The sequence below is a fragment of the Daldinia vernicosa genome (genome assembly GCF_022497035.1).
Source record: "Daldinia vernicosa strain CBS 139.73 unplaced genomic scaffold F5Y00scaffold_13, whole genome shotgun sequence".
Classification (NCBI taxonomy): domain Eukaryota; kingdom Fungi; phylum Ascomycota; class Sordariomycetes; order Xylariales; family Hypoxylaceae; genus Daldinia; species Daldinia vernicosa.
Genome location: NW_025953929.1, coordinates 535674 through 562166, shown reverse-complemented (window position 1 = coordinate 562166; position 26493 = coordinate 535674). Strand labels below are relative to the sequence as shown.

General features: G+C 44.1%; 9 protein-coding genes and 1 non-coding gene across 10 annotated transcripts; 4 read left to right on the top strand and 6 right to left on the bottom strand.

Annotated features, from left to right (window-relative positions):
* Positions 1–747: 747 nt before the first annotated feature.
* Positions 748–5098, bottom strand: F5Y00DRAFT_232162 (antiviral helicase). The gene is made up of 2 exons (XM_048007127.1): positions 1660–5098; positions 748–1604 (listed from the first exon to the last, which is right to left on the bottom strand). The coding sequence occupies exons 1-2, from the start codon at positions 4795–4797 to the stop codon at positions 924–926; spliced, it is 3819 nt and encodes a 1272-aa protein (XP_047866759.1). The 5' UTR covers positions 4798–5098; the 3' UTR covers positions 748–923.
* A 437-nt stretch (positions 5099–5535) lies between these two features.
* F5Y00DRAFT_232161 (Swi3-domain-containing protein) lies at positions 5536–7107 on the bottom strand. Its single transcript, XM_048007126.1, has 3 exons — positions 6794–7107; positions 6657–6732; positions 5536–6598 (listed from the first exon to the last, which is right to left on the bottom strand). The coding sequence occupies exons 1-3, from the start codon at positions 7024–7026 to the stop codon at positions 5762–5764; spliced, it is 1146 nt and encodes a 381-aa protein (XP_047866758.1). The 5' UTR covers positions 7027–7107; the 3' UTR covers positions 5536–5761.
* A 2018-nt stretch (positions 7108–9125) lies between these two features.
* On the top strand, positions 9126–10281 carry F5Y00DRAFT_29666 (NADH-ubiquinone oxidoreductase complex I, 21 kDa subunit-domain-containing protein). Its single transcript, XM_048013450.1, has 4 exons — positions 9126–9377; positions 9435–9451; positions 9536–9741; positions 9811–10281. The coding sequence occupies exons 1-4, from the start codon at positions 9318–9320 to the stop codon at positions 10092–10094; spliced, it is 567 nt and encodes a 188-aa protein (XP_047866757.1). The 5' UTR covers positions 9126–9317; the 3' UTR covers positions 10095–10281.
* F5Y00DRAFT_232158 (fungal-specific transcription factor domain-containing protein) lies at positions 10118–13052 on the bottom strand. The gene is made up of 6 exons (XM_048007125.1): positions 12814–13052; positions 12254–12732; positions 11892–12193; positions 11296–11805; positions 10985–11154; positions 10118–10915 (listed from the first exon to the last, which is right to left on the bottom strand). The coding sequence occupies exons 2-6, from the start codon at positions 12390–12392 to the stop codon at positions 10468–10470; spliced, it is 1569 nt and encodes a 522-aa protein (XP_047866756.1). The 5' UTR covers positions 12393–12732; positions 12814–13052; the 3' UTR covers positions 10118–10467.
* A 915-nt stretch (positions 13053–13967) lies between these two features.
* F5Y00DRAFT_252132 (uncharacterized protein) lies at positions 13968–15710 on the top strand (the record flags this gene model as incomplete). Its single annotated transcript, XM_048009903.1, has 1 exon — positions 13968–15710. The coding sequence occupies one exon, from the start codon at positions 13968–13970 to the stop codon at positions 15708–15710; it is 1743 nt and encodes a 580-aa protein (XP_047866755.1).
* Positions 15711–17396: 1686 nt separating this feature from the next.
* F5Y00DRAFT_260275 (glycoside hydrolase family 61 protein) lies at positions 17397–18157 on the top strand (the record flags this gene model as incomplete). The annotated part of the gene is made up of 2 exons (XM_048010994.1): positions 17397–18038; positions 18092–18157. 2 exons carry the CDS (start codon positions 17397–17399, stop codon positions 18155–18157), a joined length of 708 nt encoding a protein of 235 aa, XP_047866754.1.
* A 795-nt stretch (positions 18158–18952) lies between these two features.
* Positions 18953–19043, bottom strand: F5Y00DRAFT_t46. Its single transcript has one exon. It is a non-coding gene; the product is annotated as a tRNA-His (tRNA).
* A 339-nt stretch (positions 19044–19382) lies between these two features.
* F5Y00DRAFT_260274 (uncharacterized protein) lies at positions 19383–20219 on the bottom strand (the record flags this gene model as incomplete). Its single annotated transcript, XM_048010993.1, has 2 exons — positions 19383–19685; positions 19749–20219. 2 exons carry the CDS (start codon positions 20217–20219, stop codon positions 19383–19385), a joined length of 774 nt encoding a protein of 257 aa, XP_047866753.1.
* Positions 20220–20318: 99 nt separating this feature from the next.
* On the bottom strand, positions 20319–21036 carry F5Y00DRAFT_260273 (general substrate transporter; the record flags this gene model as incomplete). The annotated part of the gene is made up of 2 exons (XM_048010992.1): positions 20319–20416; positions 20544–21036. 2 exons carry the CDS (start codon positions 21034–21036, stop codon positions 20319–20321), a joined length of 591 nt encoding a protein of 196 aa, XP_047866752.1.
* Positions 21037–25360: 4324 nt separating this feature from the next.
* On the top strand, positions 25361–25898 carry F5Y00DRAFT_268211 (uncharacterized protein; the record flags this gene model as incomplete). The annotated part of the gene is made up of 1 exon (XM_048012213.1): positions 25361–25898. One exon carries the CDS (start codon positions 25361–25363, stop codon positions 25784–25786), a length of 426 nt encoding a protein of 141 aa, XP_047866751.1. The 3' UTR covers positions 25787–25898.
* Between the last annotated feature and the right edge of the window lie 595 nt (positions 25899–26493).

The following is a 26493-nucleotide window of genomic DNA, read 5'->3' as shown; positions in this document are numbered from 1 at the left end:
TCCCCTCGGATAGGGGCAGGGGATTCGAACCCAGGACCTACGAAAAACCGGCTTCGTTAGGTATCTGCTGTCAAGTCACGTTTGGGAAGAACGGTTCAGCATAAGACACCACAGTGGGGTTTTCTCTGGCCTCAAGTCGCCCGGGCGGGGGGCGTCGGTTGAGATTCTGTCTGCACTTGGGATATATAAGCTTTACTTCGAGGCAGGTACTTGGGCAGGTGTATCTCGTTGCCTAGGTAGGTAGGTACCCTAGGTACTTAGGTAGGTTTCTGCCAGTGGTCATGTCGATAGGTACGTGCTACTTTGCTGCTAGATACCTGATGTGAAGCTATTCCGCACTGAAGCTACACGTGTATTGTACCTTAGGTACCTAGGTAGGTAGGTAAAACAGGTACTTAATAACGCTGACTAGCCGAAGGGAATGCATTCCCGTGATCCCATTATTTATTGCTTAGGTTACGCAACTCATGCAGACTTGACAGTGACTCCTGTACCATTTATATAAGACAATCACCGAATCTATCTATATAAGCAGCTCTCGTATGTAAATTCAGGTAGGTTAAACAAAATAATATCATGTCATCAATAGGAGTTATCAACATTAGGAAATAATCCAGCACTGAGAAATATGGCATTGACAAGTCTTGCTACGCGTGGCCATGACCCTAACTACTCCTAACGCTACATGACTTACGTTATAATCCTGATTATCCTTAGTTAGAATGCCGCGAAGAGGAAAAAAAAGCATTGAGCAAATAATAAATTTTATTTCATACAAATATCATAGCCATCATCTCGGTCATACCCCATTGCTTTCTATAGATGATATAACACGAACATGTGCAACTCAAACTAGTCCTTCCACACCTTGGATAACTCGGACGTCAAGATCCTCATCTCTACCTAGAGAGGTAGTAAAATAACTACATGTACAAGCTAGCAACGGCGGTGATATCCCTCTTGATCATCTCCTGCGCGGTCTGCATCTTCTGATACAACTCCGGGTCGCCGATAATCCTAGCCGCGTTTTTGACCTCGCGACACGTCTCGTCTAGTCGCGTGATGGTACGCACGATGGTACCCTCGAGTACGTCCGTCAGGTCTGTAATGTTTTTAAAGCTCATGCCGCGTGCCCACTCATATACTACCTCCATAAGACCGAAGCGAGGACGCGATACAAAGTCGTTGCTATCCTCTGCGCTCTGTATGACTTGGTGTTCCGTTTGTACGGTATTGACTTTCTCGCTGATCTCAATAATCGTCTTCATGCCGCGCTCTAGGCTGCCTGTAAGGTTAGGGACTGACTCTGTCTTCTCCTGGAACACGAAGGCAGAGAGGAGAGCGGCTATTTCGGCTGGCTCGTAGTCCGCGAGGACGTTGTCAAGGATAAGTTCGGTGAGAACAAGTTCATCAGCCGAGTGGATTTCGCATGCGACTTTTCCCTTGAGTTGAATACGAGTATCATCGTCGATGAAAGAAAGATCCTTTAGGACTTGAATGCGCTGTTCATAGTCGGGAAGCAGCTGAAGGTTTTGATCTGCGAGAGCTGAGCGGAGGGACGAAATGTGCTCCTTGATAAGCCACTGATCATGGCACATGGCGAACTAATGTCTTTATTTAGCCTTGAACAGTCATGATGGGTAAAATAGGATAACTTACGTGCTTCAAAAAGTTCCGACAGTACGTTGTAGCGGAGTTTCTGATAATCACTTCTTCCTGTCGGCGCTTCTCGATAATCTCCTGCAGCTGTAAACTTTTGATCTTTGCGAAGCTAATCTCGTTCCACATGTCGGTCTCCCAGGTTTTACAGATAGTTAACATCCGTTCTCTTGCTCTTTGGCGTGGTTCACCCGGTTCGAAATAATCTGGCACGATCCCGGTAGTAAGTTTTCCGGTCAGACACTCAATATCGCTAAGCGGTACGTGGACAGTCTTCCCAGCCATGGATCTCTTGTTGCGTGGGAGAGGCGAAAATAGCCGTCGGAATATGTCAACAAAAGGTAGCAGATCAGTTGAGTTACGAGTCTCGCGCTCGGTTTTGATCTCGAAGACGTGGACGGTTGGTTGGCCACCTGAGGTTTTCGTGCTAACGCCGTTTGACAAGAGGATACCCGGAGTTCTCACGCCATCTTTATTCCATACGACAAGTCTTGACGGTGCAAAAAGCTTCTTCCCAATCGGGATAGATAGGAGGCCTTTATATAGCTCCTGCGTTAGTTGCTTGTAGTTCATTGATGCTTGGAGGCATTGTTCTAGAGACTCGTCGCAAATGTTACACGCCTCTCGTTTTACTTTAGCTAGATCAGCTTCTGATAATTTGACAGCTTTCTCATGCTCTGGAAGTAGTTGCTGAGTGGCGTGCTCGGAGAAGCTGCGCTTAATCATTTCTTCGATCTTCAACGCCTCCACTCTCAACAAGTTCAGAATCATATTGTAGGTCAATCTGAACTGGGACCTCAGCTTGCTAGGCGGATCCAGTATCATTTTCTGAAGATCGGCTACAGGTGGCGCTTCATCCATACTGCCAGGAGGCACGATAATGACAGACCCAACGGGATCAAGTCCACGACGGCCAGCTCTGCCAGCCATTTGAGTGTATTCGCCCGGGAGAAGATTCCGAAACGAGTGACCATCATGCTTTCGATAACCGGAAAACACTACAGTCCTGGTTGGAAGATTCAGACCCATGGCAAAAGTCTCTGTTGCGAAGAGCACCTTGACTAGGGTCTGGGCAAATAAAATCTCGACGATTTCCTTGACGATTGGCAATAGACCGCCATGATGCACGGCGATACCTCGACTTAGGAGTTCTCGCAGGCGAATAATCTGAGGTAGAACTCGATCCTCGGGCCGTAGACGTGCTATCGACTTTTGAATAATCATATGAATATGGCTCTTCTCCTGAGCAGTCGTGAAGTCTTGGTTGCTCAATGCGTCTGCATTTTCCTCGCACCTTTTCTTGGAAAAGACGAATATACATGCGGGCAACAGGTTAGACTTCTTAAGGAATTGCACAAGGTGAACCCATAGGTTCTTGTCCTGGTTGGCAGACGAAAAGCCTCCTGGCCTCCCGGCACGACCCATATGTCCGGGCGCATGACCAGCTCTCTGGGGACCTCCTCGGCCTCTTTGCTGACCACCGCCACGCTGGCCGCCGCGTTGTTGGCCACCACGCTGAGGACCTCCTCTTTGGTTGCCTCGCTGATTGCTACCGCCGCGGGCAGCTGGAGCTGGGAGAAGTTTATCTTTTCCGCGCAGCGCTTGGTCCGCTTCCTTCCACCCCCTCTCGAGGAATTTCTTTTCGTGGTCAACAATCTTGTGGATATTCTTGCCAGCCCACAGATAATGTTCCAAAGGCACAGGCCGCTTCGGCGTTGAGATGACGTATATATCCTTCTTCTTGGTCCTACCAACCCAGGAGGCAAATTCGTACGTATTAGGGACAGTCGCAGATAGTAGGATAAGTGAAACATGCTCTGGAAGCATGATGATGACTTCCTCCCAGACTACGCCACGCTCGAAATCATTCACATAGTGAACCTCATCAAAAATGACAAATTCGACATCTCGAATCAGATCGGCACCTCTATACAGCATACTCCTTAAAATCTCGGTGGTCATAATTAAACAGCTTGCCTCAGGATTGATCTGGACGTCTCCTGTTAAGATACCAACTTCGTCAAAGGTTTGTCGGAAATCGCGAAATTTCTGGTTGCTTAGGGCTTTAATCGGTGATGTATAGATAGCTTTGGTCATATGTTTCGCAGCTAGGGCGATGGCATACTCAGCTACTACCGTCTTGCCGGCCGACGTATGCGCAGCGACAAACACAGAATCGCCACCCTCGAGATGATATATAGCTTCTTTCTGGAATGTGTCAAGCTCGAATGGCCACTCTCTGGCCATGTCTGGGACAAGGTCTTTGAAATTGGGAATATCGCGGTTGATGTCCACCATATGTGCCCATTCTCGGCCAGCTTTTCTTGCTTTGGCTGATGAAAGGTTACCGTGTGGCTCTAAAGCTGGGAATTCGACGGGCAGCAGCGAGTCAATATCTTCTGAATCCTCCTCGTCAATTTCCTCTTCGATGCCATTGGTGTCTGCGTGTCCGTTGGTATCTTCAGCCTCGGGGCCTTGCTCGGGTTCCTGGTCAAGTTCGGCTTCGATCGCTTTTGCTTCTTTCTCGTCTACCTTGGATTTCTTTTTGCTAAAATCGATTCCCCTTTCCAAGCCAGGGGCCACTTCGAGAAGGCCACCCTCGGTGCCCAGCTTGATAACTCGTTCTAGCTTATTCTGAGTACCGGTAGCGCTAGGAAGTAACATCTGGTCTTCGATAGCAGCGGTTGCTTCAACACCATCGAGTCCACCGGGTGCGAAGGGGAAGAAACCAGCAGCTCCACGCACGAAGTCGGCACGGCCGCCGGGTTTACGCATAAGCGAAGTCGAGTTCTTAGCCGTGGCACTATTTGCAGGTATAGTAACATTCTTGTATCCTGTCACCCTACCCTCGAGACCTTGACGTTGAAAGCGTGTGACGGTTCGAGTCTGAGTGGGTGCAATGCGAAATAACTCGGTAAGATCGGTCGGGCTGTCCCATCTTTGCTGTAATTTGTTAAGCCATTCGGCAGAGAACTTGTTGGAGGGAGTTAGGAATTTCTGTTCGAGCTCTGCTTTTAACACAGTTGGATCTTGCTTGAATCGCTTGCGGGGACCTTGTTGGAAGAGAATATCATCAATGGTCGTATCGTCGCTGATGTGAAGCTTTTGAATAGCTTCCAGCAGGTCCGGAGACGCCATTCTTCTTTGAACCGACAACTTGAAGTTAAAGAAGCAAAGGCTCCAAACAGTCGCTAAATGACGTTTACGATGTGTGAAGTTAGTAGGTTCAATGTGTGGTGGGTTAGTGGGTTAGTGGGTTGGTGGGTTGGTGGGCTGGTGGGATATGGCAGTAATCAACTGAACGGACCGTTTTAGCTGTCGTAGTGCCCGACGAGTTTTATCGATAAGGATTGGTATCTACACCTCAGATTCAGTTATGACAGGTCAAAGAGTTCATCTTATGAATTGATGCCATTTTGTTGAACTGGTCTTGTATTCAGGAGCGTTGATAAATCTAAAAGGACTACGGGACCCTGCTTCTTTATATAATTGGCCCTTGGGGCCTCGTTCCTTCCTTAGATGCCTCAATAGTTATTTCAGTGACTCACAACTAGCTTTAATCATAAAAAACAAGTGATTCTCGGACATACACTACACTCTCTGAAATAATGTTAGTTTTTCGGACGTGCACGATATAAAATAGGGCTTCAAATTCTGAATAGAATAACGCCCTTTAAAGCATCTTAACTATTATACCAGGGTTTTATAGCATAAAATAACTACTTTGAAATAATGTTTTTAGAAAACTATAACGACCTCTTAAGGTGGCAATAGATATACGCTTTAGGATCTTAACGAAGTAGCTTTAGGGGTCCGCTGAATAACATTATTTCAGGGGGCGTACTGTACTATAAATGAGAATTAAGTTTATTGTTGTCAGTTATGATTTACCTAGGTACTCGTAGCATCACTAGACTGAAACCAAAAAGTATCACCTATTATTAAAGATAGTGCTCGGGCTCTTAGTCGAGCATTATCAAAAGCCATTGGTTTTTGTTTAGATATTAACACTCATTACGTATAATAAAAAACAGCCCCTTAGACGCCCTTGCATGCATCATTATACAATACATAAATCATACCCAGTCCAAGTTTCGGCCTCTCACCACAATCCATCCATCTCTGCCATAGCTTCCTCTTCGTCTGCATCTGCCGCACTTTGGTTTACTTCCTTTGCTTCTTTAGGCGTCGAATCTATAGGCTGCTTTGTTTGCCCCTGATTTTCCGCTTCTGCCATTAGTGCGTCTAGATCATCTTCTTCATCCATGTCCATGCTAGGTTGTGCCGGTTTGGCCGTAGGTTTAGAAATTTGCTTTGGGGGCTCATGATAAGCTTCGGCTTCAGCCATCAATGCGTCCAAGTCATCCTCTTCTGGCTCGTCATTCGATTGACTGGGTTTCCCACTACCGTTACCAAAAACGGAAGTGGGCTTCGTACGTTGTGCTTCTTCCTCTGCCATTAGCGCGTCTAGATCATCTTCGTCAGGCTCGTCCCCATTTCCGAATAGGGATGCGCTTGCTGGCCTTGTGCTAGCGCTTCCGCTTCCAATTAATGATTTACTTGCGGGTTGTGTTGTCCTCGATGGTTGTGGTGTAGCTCCGTATATATCATCATCGTCATCAGGCACATCATCTCGTATAGGCGTATGCGCCCTTTCACTTCCCCGATCCTGGAATATAGGAGCAATCCTGGCAGGAAACACTGCGGGTGCACGCTCCTCTGGTTGGTCGTGAGAATCGCCAAAGAGGTCATCGTCGTCTCCGTCGAGTCCTGCCGGTTTTGGTTTTCCTTCCTCGATCCACTCCATACGCTTCATCCGCATATATTTCTTATGGCCTGCTTTCTCTGCCATAGCCGCAGCGTCTAAGAACTTGGCCTTGGGAAATAAGTCGTCGAACCATAACTGATAAAAGGAGAGAAGTCTAGCGGCGTCAGAAAACTGGACTATTGTTAGCTACCATTTATCGGTCCTATATAAGAATATAGCATATTCGTACTTCGTGTCCTTTCCCTTTAAACTTCAAATCTCGAGCTTTTCTTCGTAACCTCGGGATTCCTTTATCGGATAGTAATCTATATTTGATAAGCCTATATCATTCCTAGTAATGCCCGGATGCTTGTGAGTAATACGAACCTGCCTTCATCTAGTTTGACAATTGGGGCTCTAACTTTCTTTTGTACGGCTACAGCCTCGTCAATTCCTAGCCCGGTAGCGTCTTTACGCTTCTTAGACTGCGCGGCGTCGTTGCTGGGGGCTTCGTCTCCGGAATCGGCGAAGGGATCATCGTCGACGTCGTAATTATCTATATCGGTATTTGCTGGTCGTTTTAGTGTCGATGACGGTTTCTGTGCTCCTCGTGAGGCCATTTTCGCGGTATTGATATTATGTTGAAGTTGTGACTTCGTAAATACTAGAATCAAGCCCCAAGACGCGTCTCATAAATGAAAAGACGCGATTTAACGTGGGGTCTTTTTAGTAAAGTTAAATTGAATTTCGGATGACGGAGCTGGAGAGGTACGTACCTAGGTATCTAGGTACTGTAAGTGCCCAAGTTGGTCAGGGCGCATTACCATACCAAGTTCGGCTGGTTGTTATTAACCGTTTAATAATTGTAAACCGTCTTTTTACAGTTACACTTTTCTAAATATTTAAGATGATAAATGTTAATAAATATTAACGTTTAACACGCTTTTAATAACATTTTAAATCTAAACGTTTAAAAAGGCTTAAAATATTTAAATATATTAATACTTTAAATATTTTAAATCATTCGAATCATTTAAACGTTTAAAAAACTTTTAACTTTATTTTTTTCCAATTGCTTTTATTAATTTACCGGAGCTTTAATACGTTTTTAAAAGCGTATTTAAGTAATAAAAAACCTATTTAATTACTATATTAAGTTCGGTTAATTATTATTAACCGTTTAATAATTATAAACCGTTTTTTTATAATTACACTTTTTTAAATATTTAAAATGATAAATGTTAATAAATATTAACGTTTAATATACTTTTAATAACATTTTAAATTTAAACGTTTAAAAAGGCTTAAAATATTCGAATATATTAATACTTTAAATATTTTAAATCATTTAAATCATTTAAACGTTTAAAAAACTTTCGACTTTATTTTTTTTTAATTACTTTTATCGATTTACCGAAGTTTTAATACGTTTTTAAAAGCGTACTTAAGTAATAAAAAGCTTACTTAATTACTTATTAAATTTTTAAAAGCGTACTTAAATAATAAAGAATTATTTATATAAAAGCTTTTTTTTTTTTTAAAAACAATTTTTTTTTTTTTCTTTTTAAATCTTTAAACTTTAATTAATTAACTAGTTAATTAACCAATTAACCAATTAATTAACCAACCAATTAATTAAATTAAATTAAATTATTATAATTAAAATTTAAAACTTAAAATTTAAAATTTAAAAATTATTATAACTTTATAACTTTATAATTTTATTATATAATATTATAACATTATAAAATTATAAAATCTTTAATAATTTAAATTATAATTTTATTATTTTTAATTATATTTATACATTTATTTATATATATATATATTTTATATCTTTTTTTATTAATTTTTATAACTTTCGTAATTTTTTCGTTTTTTTTTATAAATACGTAAACATTTAAAAAATTAAATACTTTATTAAATTTTAATAATTTAAAAATATAAATATTTAAAATATTTTTAAATAATTTAAATTTTTTTAAACATTTATTAAAATTATTTAACGTTTAAAAAATTAAAATTTTATTAATAAAAAAAATTTTAAATAATGAAAAAATAATAAATTAACGGTTTATTAAAATTAACCGAATTTAATATAATACTTATTAAGTCTTTAAAAGCATATTTAAATAATAAAAAATCGTTTATATAAAAGCTTTTTTTTTTTTTAAAAACAATTTTTTTTTTTTTTTTTTTAAATTTTTAAACTTTAATTAATTAATTAACTAACTAGTTAATTAACTAACCAACCAACCAGTTAATTAATTAAATTAAATTAAACCATTATAATTAAAATTTAAAATTTAAAATTTAAAACTTAAAAATTATTATAACTTTATAACTTTATAACTTTATTATATAATATTATAATATTATAAAATTATAAAATTTTTAATAACTTAAATTATAATTTTATTATTTTTAATTATATTTATACGTTTATTTATATATATATATATTTTATATCTTTTTTTATTAACTTTCATAATTTTTGTAATTTTTTTATTTTTTTTTATAAATATATAAACGTTTAAAAAATTAAATATTTTATTAAATTTTAATAATTTAAAAATATAAATATTTAAAATACTTTTAAATAATTTAAATTTTTTTAAATATTTATTAAAATTATTTAACATTTAAAAAATTAAAATTTCATTAATAAAAAAAATTTTAAATGGTAAAAAAACGGTGAATTAACGGTTTATTAAAACCAGCCAAATTTGGTATGGTATTAAGAAATATGAACTTTATACATTCGTTAGTTATCTTCCGAAGAAGTCCCGCTTACCTCATCCATCTCCCAGACCTCGCGATTTCGAAGCTCTCATAATTGCAGTTAACAACCATCGAATATACGAAGATATTATACCCAAGCTTTCGGGGAGTCCAATTCCACTCCGCGAGAATGGCGAACCCTCCGCAGCAGACGTATATCCCCAGCAAAATCGTCAAGTCCGACTACCCCGTATGTACCGCTACCAATTGGCTTGTAGATATCTCGCTAATTCGAATTCTAATTTAGCTCATCGACAATGACCCGTACGTATATCGACCTCGAAGCTCCGAGGCAACGCCTGGCGGTGGAATGAATATCTAGCTAATATGAGTGCGATGATGTTTTAGACATTTCAAGAGGGTGGTAGGCTATGCCCGAACATCAGACTACGTGCACGGCGCCGTAGCCGCGGCGGCAGGTCCGGGCTTGCTCTGGACGATGGAGAAATTCGCACCTTCGCACGTTGGCCGGGGCGGGTTTGCGAGAGCCATGCGCTTGGCTGGAGTAATTGGAGTGATGGGTGGATTCTTATATTTCTACCAGCGATCGAGTCGTACGTTTTAGTGCCCATTATTCTATCCGGAAGAATATTCCCACTGACATAATGCGCTGCTGCGTATAGTACGGTTCTACGGCATGTCGGAGAACGCCCGTGAAGTGGAGATGGACATGCGGGAGATGGTGGACAAAGTCAAAGCGGGCGAGCCACTATACGGCGAGAGCAGACTGTCACCGCACATGCAGGGCGTCGCGGCCCGCCAGTCGCGATATTCCGCCCTTTTCACTGCAGTGCTGCCCTGGTTTAACTTCGTCAACCACAGCCAGCACGGTGTCGACACAGCAAAGTACTACCGACAAGCAGAGCAGGAGCTAGAGGCTGAGCGTCTCGGTAAGAGCAGTTCGTAAACGCAACGGTCACAGCTGTGAAGAAAAAAAAGCTCCTATTACGTGTACATATACCGACGTTTATCAGCTACTGAGTAGCCGGACCTCAAGGAGACTGAAATTCAGCAAGAAATGCAAAGTTCAAGATCTTTTTTTATGCTGCATATCTACTAGATGCTGTTCGTCGAAGCTATGGGGATATTATATATATAAAGGAGGGGCGATGTACCAAGACGCGAATTACCCCGTGGTTCGACTCGGTGTCCTAAGATATACCCTAGGTGAGGTATCCTGGTATGTACCTATATACAGGTAGACAAGCCGCCGTTGCGTCCGTCCAGATCTAAGTATACGGAGTTGAGTAATTAGATGCCTTGACTTATTTAGGGATAAATCATGAGGGCCAACTCGAAGGATTTATTCCTGAAAGGTCTTCCTCAAGTAGCCCCAGCATATGATTACCCCCAGAAAACCAATCCCCCAGCTGCGCTGTCTGTGCCATGGATCTGGCCTGATCATCAGCACTAGTCAAATCAAAATTGGCTGGGCCATCTTCCATAGGCATGAAGCCCAGTTGACTCAAGTACATGTTAAACTCGTTGCCTACGGGTACCATGTCCTGGTCAATGGGCTGTTGCGCCTTAGCCTCAATATATAACTGAGCGATGTTATATAGCACCTGGCATAATTGGTGTAGCTTGTTGATTGACTCTGATAAGTCGCACGCTGCCTCTAGCGACTGTACAAAGTGTGCTAGGAGCTGTAAATCTTCCGCACTTGATGTTTCGATCACCAAACAAAAAATGACGATGAATGGGATGAATGGCGCATAGAGAATCGTCCTTTTTGTATGTGGTATTTAGTTAATAGTAGGAACTTGGGCAAATGGGTAGGTGGCAACTAGTTCTCACCAGTGAATATATACAATCTTTAACGATTGCTCATCCATCATCTCCATGGCTTCTTGGTGACATGCCATGGCTGCCCGAGCCGAGTCAATGCATTCATCTGCAAAGGTGCGTGAGCGGGTTCCTGTGGGTGGCATGGCACGGTATGTAAGGGCTAATGACGAAAGATACGACTATATTGAGTTAGTAATAATCTCTCTAGGATGTCTAATCGATAGATATATCTCTTGAGGGTAGAGCTCCTTATACGGTCTCGTTTAGAAGTGCTAACTCTTGGGATGATTCGGGGATATAAGAGACTTCGTGTTACATACAACTTCGTCCGATTTTAACAATATGGCAAACATACGGCCCTCGGCGGCATCGGTCGCGCTGAATTCGGAGAATAGCGCTAGACTTTTTACCATCAGGTGTTTTTGCTCTGAAGTTAGAATGCCGACTTGCTCGGCACGGTACGTCTCGGACTGCCGCAAGGCGCCGGGGCTGTATAAGCGCTCGTATATGCGGCCCTGTATCTGTGCATGCTTAATCCACAGCGTCATGACCTCGTTTCCGGGGTACGTTGCTGCCCTGGTCTCAGGAACAATATGCGGTAGCGAAATATCATAGTCCTGCAGGATGGAGGCTCGACCTATTCGCAGCGACAGCCCCTTATCTAACATGTACGTACACCAAAATAGTAGTGACTTGTCCGCCTTCTTCTGTGGGCTGTCGTCTTTCATACTGTGGACTTGATGGAGGCCCAGCGTCCGGCACATATGCGCAGCCCGCTCCGCTAGAAGCCATGCTAGGGATGGACGTGAGATATCAATCGAGAAACTCGACTTTTAACACTACTACGTTAGCCTGGAGATTGATTCACTGACATATTATGAAGATTTCACTTCTACTTGGAAAGCAGCAGACTCACCGCCATGAGTAACGCTTCGATATTTTCTAACGTCGCCGGCATAAGGAGATTGAGGTGAGATAGTACTGTGTCTAAGTTCTTTTGGCACATATTAAAGTATCGGTCGGCTTCGGCTTTCTCTTCGGGGGTTTTCGCACTCAATTTGACTTCGAAGAACACGTACGCAAGACCGGAGTTCACCAGGATAAACGTCGCGTCCGTGATGTCTTCCGTGTTAAAGTAGACACGCCGACATTGATCAGTGAAATGCTCCACGTCTATGAAGCAGTATATGACAGCAAGCATCATTGGCAATGGACCATCTACAATAAATGTTGAGTGAGCTACAGGGATCTCATAGAGCGTCTTGGGTAGGTACATACGTTTCATATCTCGAAGCGTTTGCGCCACAATTTCCATTGGGGGTAAAGGTAGCTCTCGTAAAGCGGTTCTGGAATGTTGCTTCTGGCCAGGCATGCGAAACTCGTGGAAGGACGACACGGCACGCCGATTTTCCTGCATCTTTACGATCTGCCGCAGAGAAGATAAAGCTGCATCAATCTTGGAGTTACCACCTTGTTGCTCTAACGGTGTTCCTTGCACGGCATGCTCGAGAAACTCGCTCGCAAACGCCGTATGTGCGGCTAGCGACGAGTTGCCCTCGAAATTCCCCGCATCCTCAGGATCAAATACCGTGCTAGCTGTATCATCTCGACTACTTAGAGACAATGGGGTTAGCTTTTCAAATTGTCGTCGTGTAGAGCTCTCGGCAGAGGACGTAGATGCCGATATTGGGCTTAGATTCCGCAGAAGCGTCTCGATACCACTTAGCCGTTCCTCTATTAAGTCGATCTTTCGCTCACTAAGGGGGAATCGAATGTCTGTTATTAAGTGTTCCCTCATTTATTGAAGGCTATGTCAGGAAGACTAATATCCTGCTTACTATTGGCTGGAAATTAACACTCGTTGTCGCGGTTCCTTAGGCTTTTGGCCAGCTCCCGTGGAACTGCATGACCTCTTGGCGCTTCGACAATTGGAACATGGCGACTCCTTGTCACAACGTATCTACCAACACGGATTTACGTATTAATACATAAGTTTAATAGCTTCATGAGGGAGATGATAGGAGAGGCGGGCAGCGGTAGGGTAGAATCCTCACCTTCCTAAGTCTGCATTGGTCACACTATGGTGGGAATGTTACTTAGCCATCAGGTCTCAGTCAAAAGTTAACGATAGTATCACAATAAGACAAGCTTAATTGAGCATAACGGAGCCGACGGGGTCCGGATATTCCCACTTACTGCTCGGCGAGGTATAGGTGACCCTGGACCACCGGCCTCGGACGCCTCGGGGTCCATGGTGGCGTTTTTAATAAATTATTCCTCTTGAGCTAGATGCAAGTTGATATAATCATATGCGGGGTGCCACAGAACAATAAGCTGTGTGACGATTGAAAGATACGTCTTGCTGCCGGATTTAAGTTGACATTCTGTTTTTGCTTAGGCGGTCTGCTTTAACATCGGCTTCCGCGGATCCCGGAAGGATGTTTTAAAAGCGTGGTCTGATAATCTGGTTAGCATTAGTTTATATTTCTAGGAATATTTATGATTTATAGCACGGTACCAATCCAATCAGATGAAGCACTACATTTCAATATAAAATCTTGTTGGAATTGCTGATGTTTGTCAACTCGTCCCCAACCCGTATTGGTAGCTATTGTCTATCGGCAAGGAGGAAACATGCAATAACGAGATATATGTACTAGGTTATTCGTATTTTTAAGGAACCTCATAAGCAACTTTATATAAATAAGAAAATGTAATGTTTTACTCTCTATGTCAACCCTAGAGTTCAAATGTGAAGGAGTGGAAGCTAGTGAATCTGATAGGCTTCATCTTAGTGGATTAGGTACGTCTTTGGGTATTATTACGTAACTCCTATTAGCTAAGGTAGTACCTGATCCTTATCGATTTCTACATGCAATTCAAGTCGTCGCATTCTCGAACTTCCCTACCTATCGTTTTGTATTGGTCCGTATTTAAACAGGATTCGATTTTTTATATTCAGCCTGCACCAGTAGAACGATACGGAAGTAAAATGACTTGCAAACGAAAGCGCCTGGAGACCGACATCGCGTCTAGAGTAGCTATATCGAAGCGATCTCGTCATACCACAGAGGCCGATCTATTGTCGCCGTTATCTGACGAACTCCTCATACGCATCCTCACCCTTTTACCTCTTCCGGATCTCTTAAACACCGCTCCCGTATCGCAGCGCTTTTATCACCTATCCGGCGACTCCCAGCTATGGAAACGTCTATACTATTCGCGCTTCGTCCTACCCCGCGCCCTTCGCATTCCGGGATTCCGGGATGGTTCCGCTAGAGAAGGCAAGCTACACTACTCCTCCCGCAAAGCAGTATGGGCAGATGGAAGAAGAGGAGGCTGGGCAGATATACACATTGGAGATTTGGACGACAGTTCGAGGGACTGGAAGAAACAATATAAGCTGCGCCATAACTGGTCCAAGGGAAAATGCGCCGTCGAAGAGTTGCAGCTTAGACAAGAACTTCCCTTACCCGCAACAAGTCTATCGCATAAAGTCCTTGTAAAAGTTACCGAGGGTATCGCGATAACAGTAGATGCCACGACAGGACTACGAGCGTGGGACTTGAAGACGAAGCAACTCTTGGCGCAGATTAGTCTAAGAGAAGTTGACTCAGGAGCTGCTCCAAGTTGCATTGCAATAGACGACCAAAAGATCCATCAACAAATTCTAGAAATTGCCATAGGTTTTGTAGATGGGGGATTTGGGGTTTGGGCATTAGACGTGAAAGAAAAGAAGATCCTACCGAGATACCGGCACAAGAAATCCAGCAATGGTGAATTAGTCGGAATTGCTTTTTCTTATCCATACCTTTTAACAGCAACTAAATCCGTACTCATATCTATGTATACATTCGACGGCCCCAATAAGATGGATCTCTCCAGCACTCCGGAATCTACTAGAGAAGTCAATGATTACGTGCGGGATGTCGAAAACAAACCCGGGCAAGACTCACGAAGGATAGAGCAAGATCCCAAGATGGTGACACTTCAAGCACCCTACCTACTTACATCACTCAAATCGCATACTTCGAGAACCCCTTTAGCACTATCCATCCGGAAGACAACTAGTAGTATCATAGCTTCGATTGTTTATACCTTTTCGACGCTTCAAGGGTGGTCCTTAGGCATACAGGATTTACACTTACGCCCTCCTACATCCCGATCAAAACACACGTCGGATATAATAACAACTCGATTGGCATACACGTTACCAGTCTGGAATAGTTCTTCCCATTTTCCATCAACGTCGACATCGCCAGCCCTACCATCTTCACATCAAGATAACGGAGCAATACATGGACCTATCAACTTATGTTATACACATCCTTATCTACTCGCGACCCTTCCAGATAATACGTTAATCCTATATCTCTGCACATCAAATGCCACTTCTTTGTCGATATCACCTGGTATCCGGCTTTGGGGACACACCTCCGGCATAAGCGATGCCGAAATAACGGCACGCGGAAAAGCGGTTAGCGTTAGCTCACGCGGCGAAGAGATTAGAGTCTGGGAACTTGAAGGGAGGGCACACGGCAAGAGTATCGAAGTGCGCCCAACTACTAGACCTACTACCAATGATAAAGAAGGAACAGATGACCCTGCTATCATCGATGCTACGACTGTCGAGTGGGATGATCGGCGGAATTGGGTCGGTTTCGACGACGAGATGGTTATTGTTCTTAAAGAATCAAGGGGGCGAGAGAGCCTAATGGTTTACGACTTTACGTAGCGTATAAGGCGACATGTAATAAATACCGCAAGTGAAGAGACCCAACCTGGGTCGAGGTATGAATAGTCGTTAAGTATTCGTATATTGGACCAACGCATGCTGTCAAAATACTTCATAAGTGCAATACGACCAGCCAAAGTACTTGTAGATGATGTTCCAGCAACATATGAGCTGGTAAGATCCAGCCAGTTGGGTACCTACCTAAGATAACGAAGTCCTGAGTTCCGGGACTCATGAAACTTTCGGTACATAATACAGATACTGTCACCTCAGCCAGCCAGTTCTACGATACGAAAGATAGACTATTCGGCTATGAAGGTTGGCAATGCGCCATTCAACCTGAGTATCACGAGAAATTTAAGTATTTCAAATTTTCGTGGATGCTGTATTGAAGCTATCCACACTCCTACTCACGATCACACCGATGATCTTGGACTCCACCTACACCGGCCTTCCGGATGAACACGACCGTTAATACTATGAGCACGGTAAAACAGCCGAGGTGAGGCATGAAGCATGCTCATATCATGCCCAAGGCCCTCTACTATATTCTCGCTACCGATCCATGAGCTTATTCGCGCCGAGCACAACTAGTACGCCGAATGGCGAAAGCCAAGGTAGGGAGGTGACGGATACCCGATCCGTCCCTGGCTGTAAGTCTACTCTCGTCGTTCAAGTGCTCGGAACGGCGCCCCATATTTCAACAGGACATTTGCTCGGCTGGGTAGAGTCTCACGCTAATATGATAACACCGAAAAGGGCGACAGCGCTATTAGTTGGTAATGCTTAGGGATAAGCCTTAGCTTTCGGCAGAATTATCCAAGGGGAATTCTATATTTTCGAGCCATCCAAATTTTCCAACGCACTCTGTCGAATTATGCTCGCGGCGACAACGGGGAGGTGGAATCGCGGATTTAACCTATATAGCCTAAAGTCGTCGTATTAATCCTATATGAACTATGATCACATTGTGCGCCGGACATTATATGAACCCACAGGAAAGCCTCCAATTCGGTCCCGCGATGCGACCTTCCCCGGACTCAGGCATGCCGATATATTTAAACGTATGGGGAATCGAACTGTTGTCTGTCAGATTTGTCATGCTTGTATTCCAATCGGTTGCCTCCTGAGCCACCACCTGATGGAAGTTTCATATCTAGCGTGTTGGGTACAGCCTCGATTTGGCCGAAGCGGCAAGCGTCCAAGGTCTTCTACGCGCTGTGGAGTTCGTAGTCACAGGCCAACCGCCGAATATTGTTTCGCCGAGTTCGACTACCGGTCCGCCAGGCCGTGTTGTAGGTTTCCCACACACTCGCCTAGCTGGACGGAAATGCTCGGGTGCATCTGTGGCCTATACTCATGCGCTCGGGAATTATTTGCTCAAGTTAATATCGCGCCGTCGAGTTGGAGTGCTTCTAATCATAGCACCAACCCCGGCGGCCGAGCATGGGCAAGTGCCGCACCCACCGGGAGAGGTCGTGGACCAGCATCAGGGTGGTCTAGACTAAACCAGATCGTGGAGATATAATGTTGCGTTGCCCCTATCCTAGCCTGGTGTGAATCTGGTTGTTCTCCAGCACGATCAGCATAAATACTACCGTGTCTCGCTGATTGCCAAGGCCTACGACTATCCATCCTCCGTCCTCATAGCAAGCATCACCGAGCCTTACGTATTCTGGTATCAAGATGCTCTTCTCACTTCCCCTTCTCCTCGCGCCGGCCCTGGTCGCCGCCCACGGCGCCGTGACAAGTTACGAAATTGGCGGAAAGATATACGAGGGCTACCAAGGATTTTCTCCCGTCGCGGGAGCTCAGATCATCCAAAGACAATGGCCCGACTACAACCCGATCATGACCGTCACCGACCCCAAGATGACCTGCAACGGCGGTACCTCAGCGCCCCTCGCCGCCGAAGTCGCGGCCGGTGAGAACGTCACTGCGATTTGGAAGCAGTGGACCCACGAGCAGGGCCCCGTGATGGTATGGCTCTACAGCTGTGACGGCGAATTCACCGCCTGCGACGGCAAGAGCAAGAAGTGGTTCAAGATCGACGAGTTGGGGCTATGGGGCAACGTCTTGAACAGCAACAACTGGGGAACTGCGGTCGTCTTCAAGGACCTAAAGTACTCCAGCCGAATTCCCAAGACCCTCAAGCCCGGCAACTACCTCATCCGCCACGAGCTGCTCGCTCTCCACCAAGCCAACACTCCTCAGTTCTACCCCGAGTGTGCGCAGATCACGGTTACCGGCTCCGGTACCGCCACTCCCCCGGCCAACCTCCTAACCTCCATCCCCGCGTATGCCGCTCAGTCCGACCCCGGTATCATGGTAAGCAGTCGATCCGATCTTTCTGGGTATACTTGAGAATTAACAAAAGCTAGGTTGACATCTACCAGGGTGGTGGCACTTCGTACAAGACCCCTGGTCCCGCTGTGTGGACTGGTTAAATAACGCCATGACATGACAAGACCTTGACAATGAATAATGTATGGCTAGGTGGCGGAAACTTGTATATTTCAAAGGCTGTTTAATGATTGATACTTTGGAATATACCTATTACCTTCATGCCTACCAATTTCTTCTCCGTGTGATTTGCTGTTGGTGTGATATTCGAACAGACTATCAAATTTTAAGGCGGTAGAATAAATGCGTACTGCCAAAATGAAACCAGTATCGAGCTGCTAAAACCTTTATTACTCCGAATATCAAGTCTTATATATTTAATTAGTACTGCCACAATTTTTTCAACCAATCAGATACTTAGAATCGCCCCGCAGTTTGCGACTTTTCCCTTTGCCATTCTATCGCATAACGTTTGCAAAAGGTGCAAATGGTATAGAAAGGTCATGCAAAACGAGCTCTATCCAACGATACCAATTATCAAAAGTTTTATCCAAAAGTGAAGCAATTCAATTGATTCTACAAAAAATTCATCGGACGTGCGCTGAGGTGTGGCTAGCCAATCAGAGGCCAGATCTATTTGTGGCGTGAGTTTTGCGCATGATGAACCCCCCTTTTCCTCCTCTTTCCCCCGTCCGCGTTTGAGCGGACGGGCAACGTCACTAGTTATGAATACTAAGAGCATTTCGTTTCTACGCCACATCTGTCAATATTGCACGATAGTAATAAAATAAAACTAGTGACAACAACATCAGTCACAAATAAAATAAAAACCAAGCGAACCTAAACTGACAGCAGTCGGACTCTGGGGAAGACCCCAGAAAGGGAAAAAGCAAAAAGTTTGGCGGTACTGGGAATCGAACCCAGGTCTACACGGTATCAGTATATTTGTACATCCACAACGTGTTGTACTATCCACTATACTATACCACCCTTGCTGGTGAAATGGAATGTGGAATTTGAGCCTATAATGTAAACTAGTACGCCCCCAGCTGGTCGCAGCAGGCCGATGTTTAACCGATAGAATTTCGAAACTGAGGACGGGAAAACATCAAAGTTGATTCTATGATTCTCGAGCAGCCAGGTTTCGGATGTTAAAATAAATGTTGTAACCAGCATCGGCATTCGCTATTAATATCGCTTACTATTTCAAATCGCTACTTTGTCTCTAGTAACTATAAAAATTTCAAGACATCGATCAGTTGTCTCCCTCGCTAAACAATACCTTGTCCTCCACAACCGCGAACAGTTTCGCACTCTCGCCCAGTAAATTTACGACGAAGGAGGTAATCTTAAAAAGCTACCATTGTCGACCCTACGTACAAGCCATGACTTCTTTTCTTTGGCCAATACGAAGAACTGCTGGTTCTCTTGAAAGCTTCTACCCCCGGTCTCGGGTAAAAATAACCAAATGAGCATTCCTGCGAAATAATTGGTAGCGGCAAACACGAAGAACAAATGGAATTTCAAGTTGTTGAAGCCAATCGGTGTGAGGATCGTAATAATGAAGTTGGCAAGCCCCCATACGACCACGCTGATGGCACCACCCTGCGCCCGCGCCTTGTCCGAATATATCTCGGTTGGAATCAACCAAACGGTCGTTAACTAGGACGCTCCAAATATGGCCGTTGACCCTACGAGAGTTATGGCGCCCATAGACGATTTAAATGAATCGTCGTTTGTGAGAAGGTTCATCGCGATAAGGCCTAGAAGGCCGAAGCAGATCATCAACCCACAACTACCTCCCAGCATTAGTTTCCTGCGTCCATATTTGTCGACTGAATTCGTGGTGGCAACCATGACAAAAAAGTAAAATATGTAATTTCCGAGGGTTGCATACTCTGCTATCCATGACGACAGTCCTAGAAGTTGAAATATTTGCGAACCATAGACTGAGATTGCCCCGGCGCCTGTCAAGGCCTGGCAGAACTGGACCATTATCGTAATCATGTTGGGGTGAAACCGGCCAGGTCCACAGCATAGCATGTTGACGAGACATCCCGCTGTTTCATCAATTTCTTCTTGTCGGACTTCTTGGAGTTCTTCAAGCTTGTGGTCTGCCTGGTCATCCCCATAAAGGCTTGCAAGTACCATATGAGCATCATCCATCCTGCTTTTACTTACTAACCAGCGTGGGGACTCCGGTAGTTTGTCCATGAACAACAGAAGTACTACGGGGAAAGTCTGCATGAACAATATAGGCATCCTCTAGGCCCAGCTGTTGGTCTTCAGCCAACGGGAGAAGCAGATGTTCAATGCAAACGCCCCTAGTAGCCCTCCAATGTTTGCTCGAAACTCTTTCGCCACTATGAAGGTTAGTTGTCAGCAAGTATCAATGAAGTTTAGGGTTAAACAGGGTTGCATTAATTGGAAATTCTTAGAACAGTAAGATGTAAACGATTGGAAGGGGTGTAGCTGAAGGAATGTTCTCACAAGCGGTACCACGGGCATTGCCCTCAGAAAGTTCGGAGCTGTAGACGGGAATTACTGTATCGACGCCGCCAATCCCTATCCCGAGCACGATCCGTCCGACTAGCATGACCCAGAAGGCACAACCGTTCCATGTTTCGTCTATATATGGCGAAGTTATCCCAGGAATGAGCATCAAGATACCCCCAACAATAGTTATGCCGAGTGAAAGGCGAATTGACAGTTTCCGGCCGCATCTGTCAGCGAAAAACGACGCTATTATGGCGCCTCCTACGCATCTAAGGTAGTAAATGGCGACAATAACCCCGACGAGGGGGGATTCTCTTGATATATTCATGGTGCGGAGATAGGATGTGTTCGTGTTGACGAGGGACATCATGCCCTGGTCATACCCGTATAGAGCGATGGCTACGCACGAGAAGCGTTCCACGAGTTGCTGAAGCGCCCACCTCCATGGTAGATATTCCTTCAGGCGCTCTGCTAAGTTACGAGGCATGTTGGTCTTGTGCGAAAGCTTGGAATTCGGACTGGTTCTCGGTTTGCGGTAAGGGTATTGTAAAGCTATGTGAACGATTGTTCTGTCAAAGATGCGTGGGCTACGTCGCTGTGATTTATAAACGAACGTGGGAAGCGTAAGGGGAAATATAGAATTATTAATGGCAAAATTGTGATATGTGATGGCGGCGAAATAAATCTGCCCTTGAAAGATAGTTGTATTTTGGTAGTTATGATTTTGGGGTCGTTAACTAACTCGGACTCTCCAGGTGAAGTTGTTAGGAATAGAGGTGGGAACCTTTGAAGGCTACGTGTGATGGAAGTCGGGTATTTACACGCTCTTACTATTACTGCTTCGTTGACGACTGGTCGTAACTGCTATAAAGACGTATGATATCATTTTAGGTATATACACGAGCCTTCCACAAACGTTGGTATGATATATTAGAATTTCCATAGTCCTTTCCGAATGATTCATGTCCTAGGCTTTCCTGCTTCTACCCCTAACTAATCTCTCGAGGCAACGACGATTTACCTAGGAGAAACTAAAGCATTTATAGGGATTGCAATCGTTTAAATGAATAAAAAAGATAACAGGCTTTTATAAAGTATTTTGGAACATACATTGCTAGGTACTATTAAACTGCAGGGCTAGCTGTTTAAACCCTTCTCTCGTAACTGGCTCCGGATCTGGTCAGGTATTGACCTAATTATTAAGCATAACTATAGAAATAAAGGCTTCCTTGTAAACGTCTTGCCTAGGTAGGTATTTCTCAAAGAGCTCATTGTTGCCTTCCTCCAGAAGCCGACTGCAGTCTCGATTCTCCTATCCAGAAAAGTGAAGGGTGGGCGTACGTAGCTACCTAACGTACCAATTGTCCCCATCACACATCATGTTATATTGCTCAACATAGTCGACGACAGGGATGTACATCTAGCCTACTTCCTCCTCTTCGTGACATGTAACACAATCTTCCCAAAATGCGACGGGAAACCCCGAGTCAGGATTGCCATCAACGAAACCTATTTCTCTCGCTTCATCTTGAGACAGTGGCGAGGAGTCTTTCCTTAGAAGCTTGACCATACCCCATGCATCCGGCCGAGAGTTTCCAGGCATAGATCGTCTACTACGAGGCAGTAATTATACCGCGTACCGGAAATATGGTGCAGCTCGTTATCCAGCCCCTCGGTCCGGTTGCGCCCTAGCTCCTCTGTCGCCCACTACGTAAATTTCTCTTGGACTTCGTTGGACTTGAGGCCTCTGAACTTGGTTAGATTATCCATGATGGCAAGGCTATGGTGGGAAAGTAAATCATCACGACCTTGTAACCTAAGACCTTCTCTTATGGCCGTTTCGATGCATGCTAGCATCCGCCGCCATGCCGCATCATCGGACAACAGGAAACCTATTCTATGATAAATGAAAACTAAGCTACCTAACCAATGCTGCCAGTTTGAATCCTCAATCGCTCAATGTCGTAACTAAGTCGGGCGGTAGTCTAAGCTAGCGGCACTAGGCCGTTGTTTATATAGGTTTTACCCAGACGTAATGTGGTGTAAGACTCCTTTGCCAACCCAGTGACAAGCCTTGAACGGAATAGGGTTGTACTTCTTGCAGCAATGATGGGAGCCATTGCAAGAGTAGGTAGCCAGACTTTAATCCAATAATATTGACTTCTCCCAAGTGAAACTATCTATTGCAATCACCGCCAAAACTCCTCCACATGCAGTTGATCATGCCAGAGTTCTTTGGACAGCAGATTATTCTGCCGTATAAATTGTCCGACTACAACGGATTTACAAATGGAATCGAGGTGTCGGGTCGAACTTCTCGGCTTTATGGTTTAGATATGCCGTTTGCATCGGTGTCTAAAGGTCGTACTAGGTTTCCCTTTTCGCAATAACCATAAGATGTAAATGAAATAAACTGTAAAGAGCTAGAGAAGTTAGAAGTAGGTAATAGTAGTTACCTAGGGTATCTCTAACAATTTGAGAAACCCTACCTTAGGTTACCTGAGGTAGGCACCTTAGACAGGTAGACTTAGCTCACTGTATTGCGTAATAAGTTGGGTGTTTATGGAAGGCGCGGTTTCTTAATTGCACGTAGCACCTGAGATTCAACCTGAAATTGAGGCAACAACCAACTGTTATGCACTTGCACCTCCTATTCGTATTGCTACGCTAGTATTACATAATCAGCTGAGTGTTTGATTTCTCTACCTCTGTTCGTAACTCAGCTCCAACTTAAACTTGATCAACACACTATTACACGCATTTGGATTTTTGGTATCTACACCTACCTAACTAATCGGTAAATATTTCAGAAGTTTCTATAAAGATCTGGTAGAGCTCACAAGTAGCTTGACGAAATTGACGGAGACATCAACCAATCTGTGCGAAGCACAGAAAGACAATCTAGCAGCCAAGCAAAGATCTCTAACAGCCCCCAAGACACCAGCAAAACCTTCGCCAAAACCATCCAAGCCTTCGCCCAAAACCTATATACCCAAAGAGGTATGTATAACTGTTAACTCTCGAAGCTAGCTTAGAGTTCCTCGCAGAAGGAAGAAATTATTTTCTTACTTCTTGCTCCACTTCATGACGATATATTAACTGCCTTTTAGTATCCACGTAATATATAGCAAAGAACAATGAGCTCAATGCCAAAGTCGAGGGCCTTCATATTGGGCTATACCAGATCCTCCACGGGCGGGCGGCCAAGCAAGAGAAGACGAGGCAGAAGCTCGCTGAGCGTGTATTGGATTGCATATCGTTCGTCCCTGACTAGTTTCTACCTGCCACCTAATGCCCTGTGTATTGGGTTACTATCAGCAACACTTATACGCCATACGACGCTATCGTTGTGGTGCGATTGCCATAGAAAGGTATACACTCCATTATCAACATACACAACACAACATCCTTAACTTATATCGTCGTAGACAGATACAATTGTACCCAAACGGGCTTTTGCAAGCGTCAAAGGGCATGATTCCCGAATTGTCTGACGAGACAACGATGATGGTGGAAACCGTAACCAAAGCAATATATTTGAATCATGCTCAGACAACATCTCGGTCTATACGACGTCGTCGAACGACAAGATGAACAAAGTCGTCGTTCGAAACGACAGAGACTCCAACATCGTCATTGCCAAGAATAGCTTGATGGGCCACCTCAGACCTCCCTAACAAGGCCATCGTGAACAACAAATCGACGATCGTGCACCACATCTAGCACTACGCAAACCACCAAGAAAAGAGACTGAATCTAGAATTCTTGGTTCCGCAGGTGACTTCATCGCCTCCAAGACAGACCAGTCTCGAAAACACCCTATTGGCGTCGCGATCTATGATGATCCCAAGGACCCCGAAATCTGCAAGAAGTTCTCCGCCCGGACCATATAATTTGAAGACATCTTCATTGACAAAAGCTCCCAAGATTCCAAGGCTCCCGACCCCGGATTTCGACGACAGAAGCCATAGTAATTATGATATGTCGGACCATCGATTCTGCGAATGTTGCGGGGATGATGGTAGTTCCTGCACCACGGCAAAGATGGAAAAACGAGGTATGTCTCTCTCATCCCATTGCCAGGCCGATCGTCGGCTATCTCCGCAATTACTTCGTCCAAATTCGGTATGCTAACAAGCCTTAGTATTCGAGGCAAAAGCTTATATCGCACATAAGGACTCACTTGCTCGCTAAAAGAAGGATTTTCTAGTTTGTCCTCGGTATGAGACAACCTAGCCAATGGCCGCGTGGAAATGCCATACAGGTTTAAGGCCTTTATAAACAACATATTCGGCCCAAACGCTCGGGCGAAGCTATTTTCCCCTCTAAACAGCCTACTACTCGACACAAACGTTAAAAAAACCCTAAACAAAAGCCATATCGTAATTATCCCGGACGTCCCTACCTAACCATACTCACCATGCCTTAATACGAACGTGGAATATAACCAAGCCTAATGGCCCTGATTCGGACTCGCTTCACAATGGGGATGATCATCATATGCACGACGTGCAACAAAACGATGACGATGGTGCTGAACAAAGTACTAACGCAACAACGAATGGTAGAGGCATTACAGAACAGCGTACCTCGAAAGGACAGCCATATCTAAAAGTGTCATTTGGGAATAAGTTTATGAACAACAAAGACCCTCATTACTTTGCCTCGACGTTTATCAAGGCGGACACATTGACGGAACAACGATACATTCAGCTATTGGACTGTCCAAGGCAGGCTCCGGCAGGATTTCAAGTGAAAAAAAAGCTGCTTGGAGAGCAACCGACATCCCAGTAATTGACGAATGTAGCATGATGAACGGAGCAGATTTATACCAAGTACACTTGCAACTTCAAAAGCTAAAGGATAAATTCGAAGAAGACTTTGGCGGTGTACCCATCGTTGTTCTATGCGGCGACTTCTATCAGTTCGACCCAGTTCAGGGAACATCAATGCTATACCCAGGGAGAGCGACCAGCAAGAAAACATACGAAAAAACGGGCGACATGTTCGAAATGAAAAACAAAAACCAAATGTTGGGTTACCAGCTTTGGGAAAAATTCACTACAGTTGTCATCCTAGATCAACAGATGAGGACAGCAGATAGCGAATTTGCTGGTCTTCTTACAAGGTTGAGACATGGCGTTCAAAGAGAAGAAGACGCCGACACGTTGAACGCGAGGATAGCAGAGTTGAACGAAATTACACTGGACGTTGATTGCAAGGCTGTCAGGGTATAGTGGGTTAGGGTGGCTACAGGGGTCTATACGAGTATATAAGAGGCGCGAAGCGCCCTCGTCAGGTTAGAAAGGCCAGGCGTTACTAAGTTCAATACAATTACTACTTGGTCTATCTACCCTAGACATTCACTCCATGCTTGATTCACCTCACTAGGGCATCCAATCCTGACAAAGGCCATTACTCCATTGAACGCAATGAGGTACGCGATGAATTTGCAAGCAACAATTGCATTTGCTAAAAGACGTAAACAAAAAGTTTACATCTTCCTGTCCCGTCATACATTCAAAGGTGAGGCAAACGATAAAGGCGACGTGATGCGAGAAGCATTCGATACTATGGACAATTCGAATTTCAAGATACCAGCTTATTTACTATTGACGGAAGACATGCCTGTGGGATTAAGATAGATACCTAGTTAGAACTTACTCTTCTAGTCGTATATATACTACTATAACTACCTACCTACCTATACAATACCATCATCGACACAGTGGCAGGTACCCAATTCAGCCCCATAGTTAAGGAGCCCCTCGATATTTTGATTATTGTAATATTCTTATCATCAACTGGGGTTGTCCGCTAAAGTCAGTATACGTTGCACCCTTTTAATGTTGGTCAGATCGAGGGGTTAAGGACTAGGACAAGCGACGTTGCACTATTTGCAACAAAACGGCTAGGCATATTTTAGGAGGTATCATGTGCTTGT

What these genes read in the sequence shown, in the direction of transcription:
- F5Y00DRAFT_232162 (XM_048007127.1), bottom strand. Translation starts at nt 4,797, where the DNA reads ATGGCGTCTCCGGACCTGCTGGAAGCTATTCAAAAGCTTCACATCAGC. An exon ending in GTCGGAACTTTTTGAAGCAC is followed by an intron (nt 1,605 to 1,659) that starts GTAAGTTATCCT and finishes TAAAGACATTAG; the next exon opens with TTCGCCATGTGCCATGATCA.
- F5Y00DRAFT_232158 (XM_048007125.1), bottom strand. Translation starts at nt 12,392, where the DNA reads ATGCAGGAAAATCGGCGTGCCGTGTCGTCCTTCCACGAGTTTCGCATG. An exon ending in AACGCTTCGAGATATGAAAC is followed by an intron (nt 12,194 to 12,253) that starts GTATGTACCTAC and finishes CATTTATTGTAG; the next exon opens with ATGGTCCATTGCCAATGATG. An exon ending in AAGATTGTATATATTCACTG is followed by an intron (nt 10,916 to 10,984) that starts GTGAGAACTAGT and finishes ACATACAAAAAG; the next exon opens with GACGATTCTCTATGCGCCAT.
- F5Y00DRAFT_29666 (XM_048013450.1), top strand. Translation starts at nt 9,318, where the DNA reads ATGGCGAACCCTCCGCAGCAGACGTATATCCCCAGCAAAATCGTCAAG. An exon ending in TTTCTACCAGCGATCGAGTC is followed by an intron (nt 9,742 to 9,810) that starts GTACGTTTTAGT and finishes TGCTGCGTATAG; the next exon opens with TACGGTTCTACGGCATGTCG.
- F5Y00DRAFT_232161 (XM_048007126.1), bottom strand. Translation starts at nt 7,026, where the DNA reads ATGGCCTCACGAGGAGCACAGAAACCGTCATCGACACTAAAACGACCA. An exon ending in GTCAAACTAGATGAAGGCAG is followed by an intron (nt 6,733 to 6,793) that starts GTTCGTATTACT and finishes TATCAAATATAG; the next exon opens with ATTACTATCCGATAAAGGAA. An exon ending in TTAAAGGGAAAGGACACGAA is followed by an intron (nt 6,599 to 6,656) that starts GTACGAATATGC and finishes ACAATAGTCCAG; the next exon opens with TTTTCTGACGCCGCTAGACT.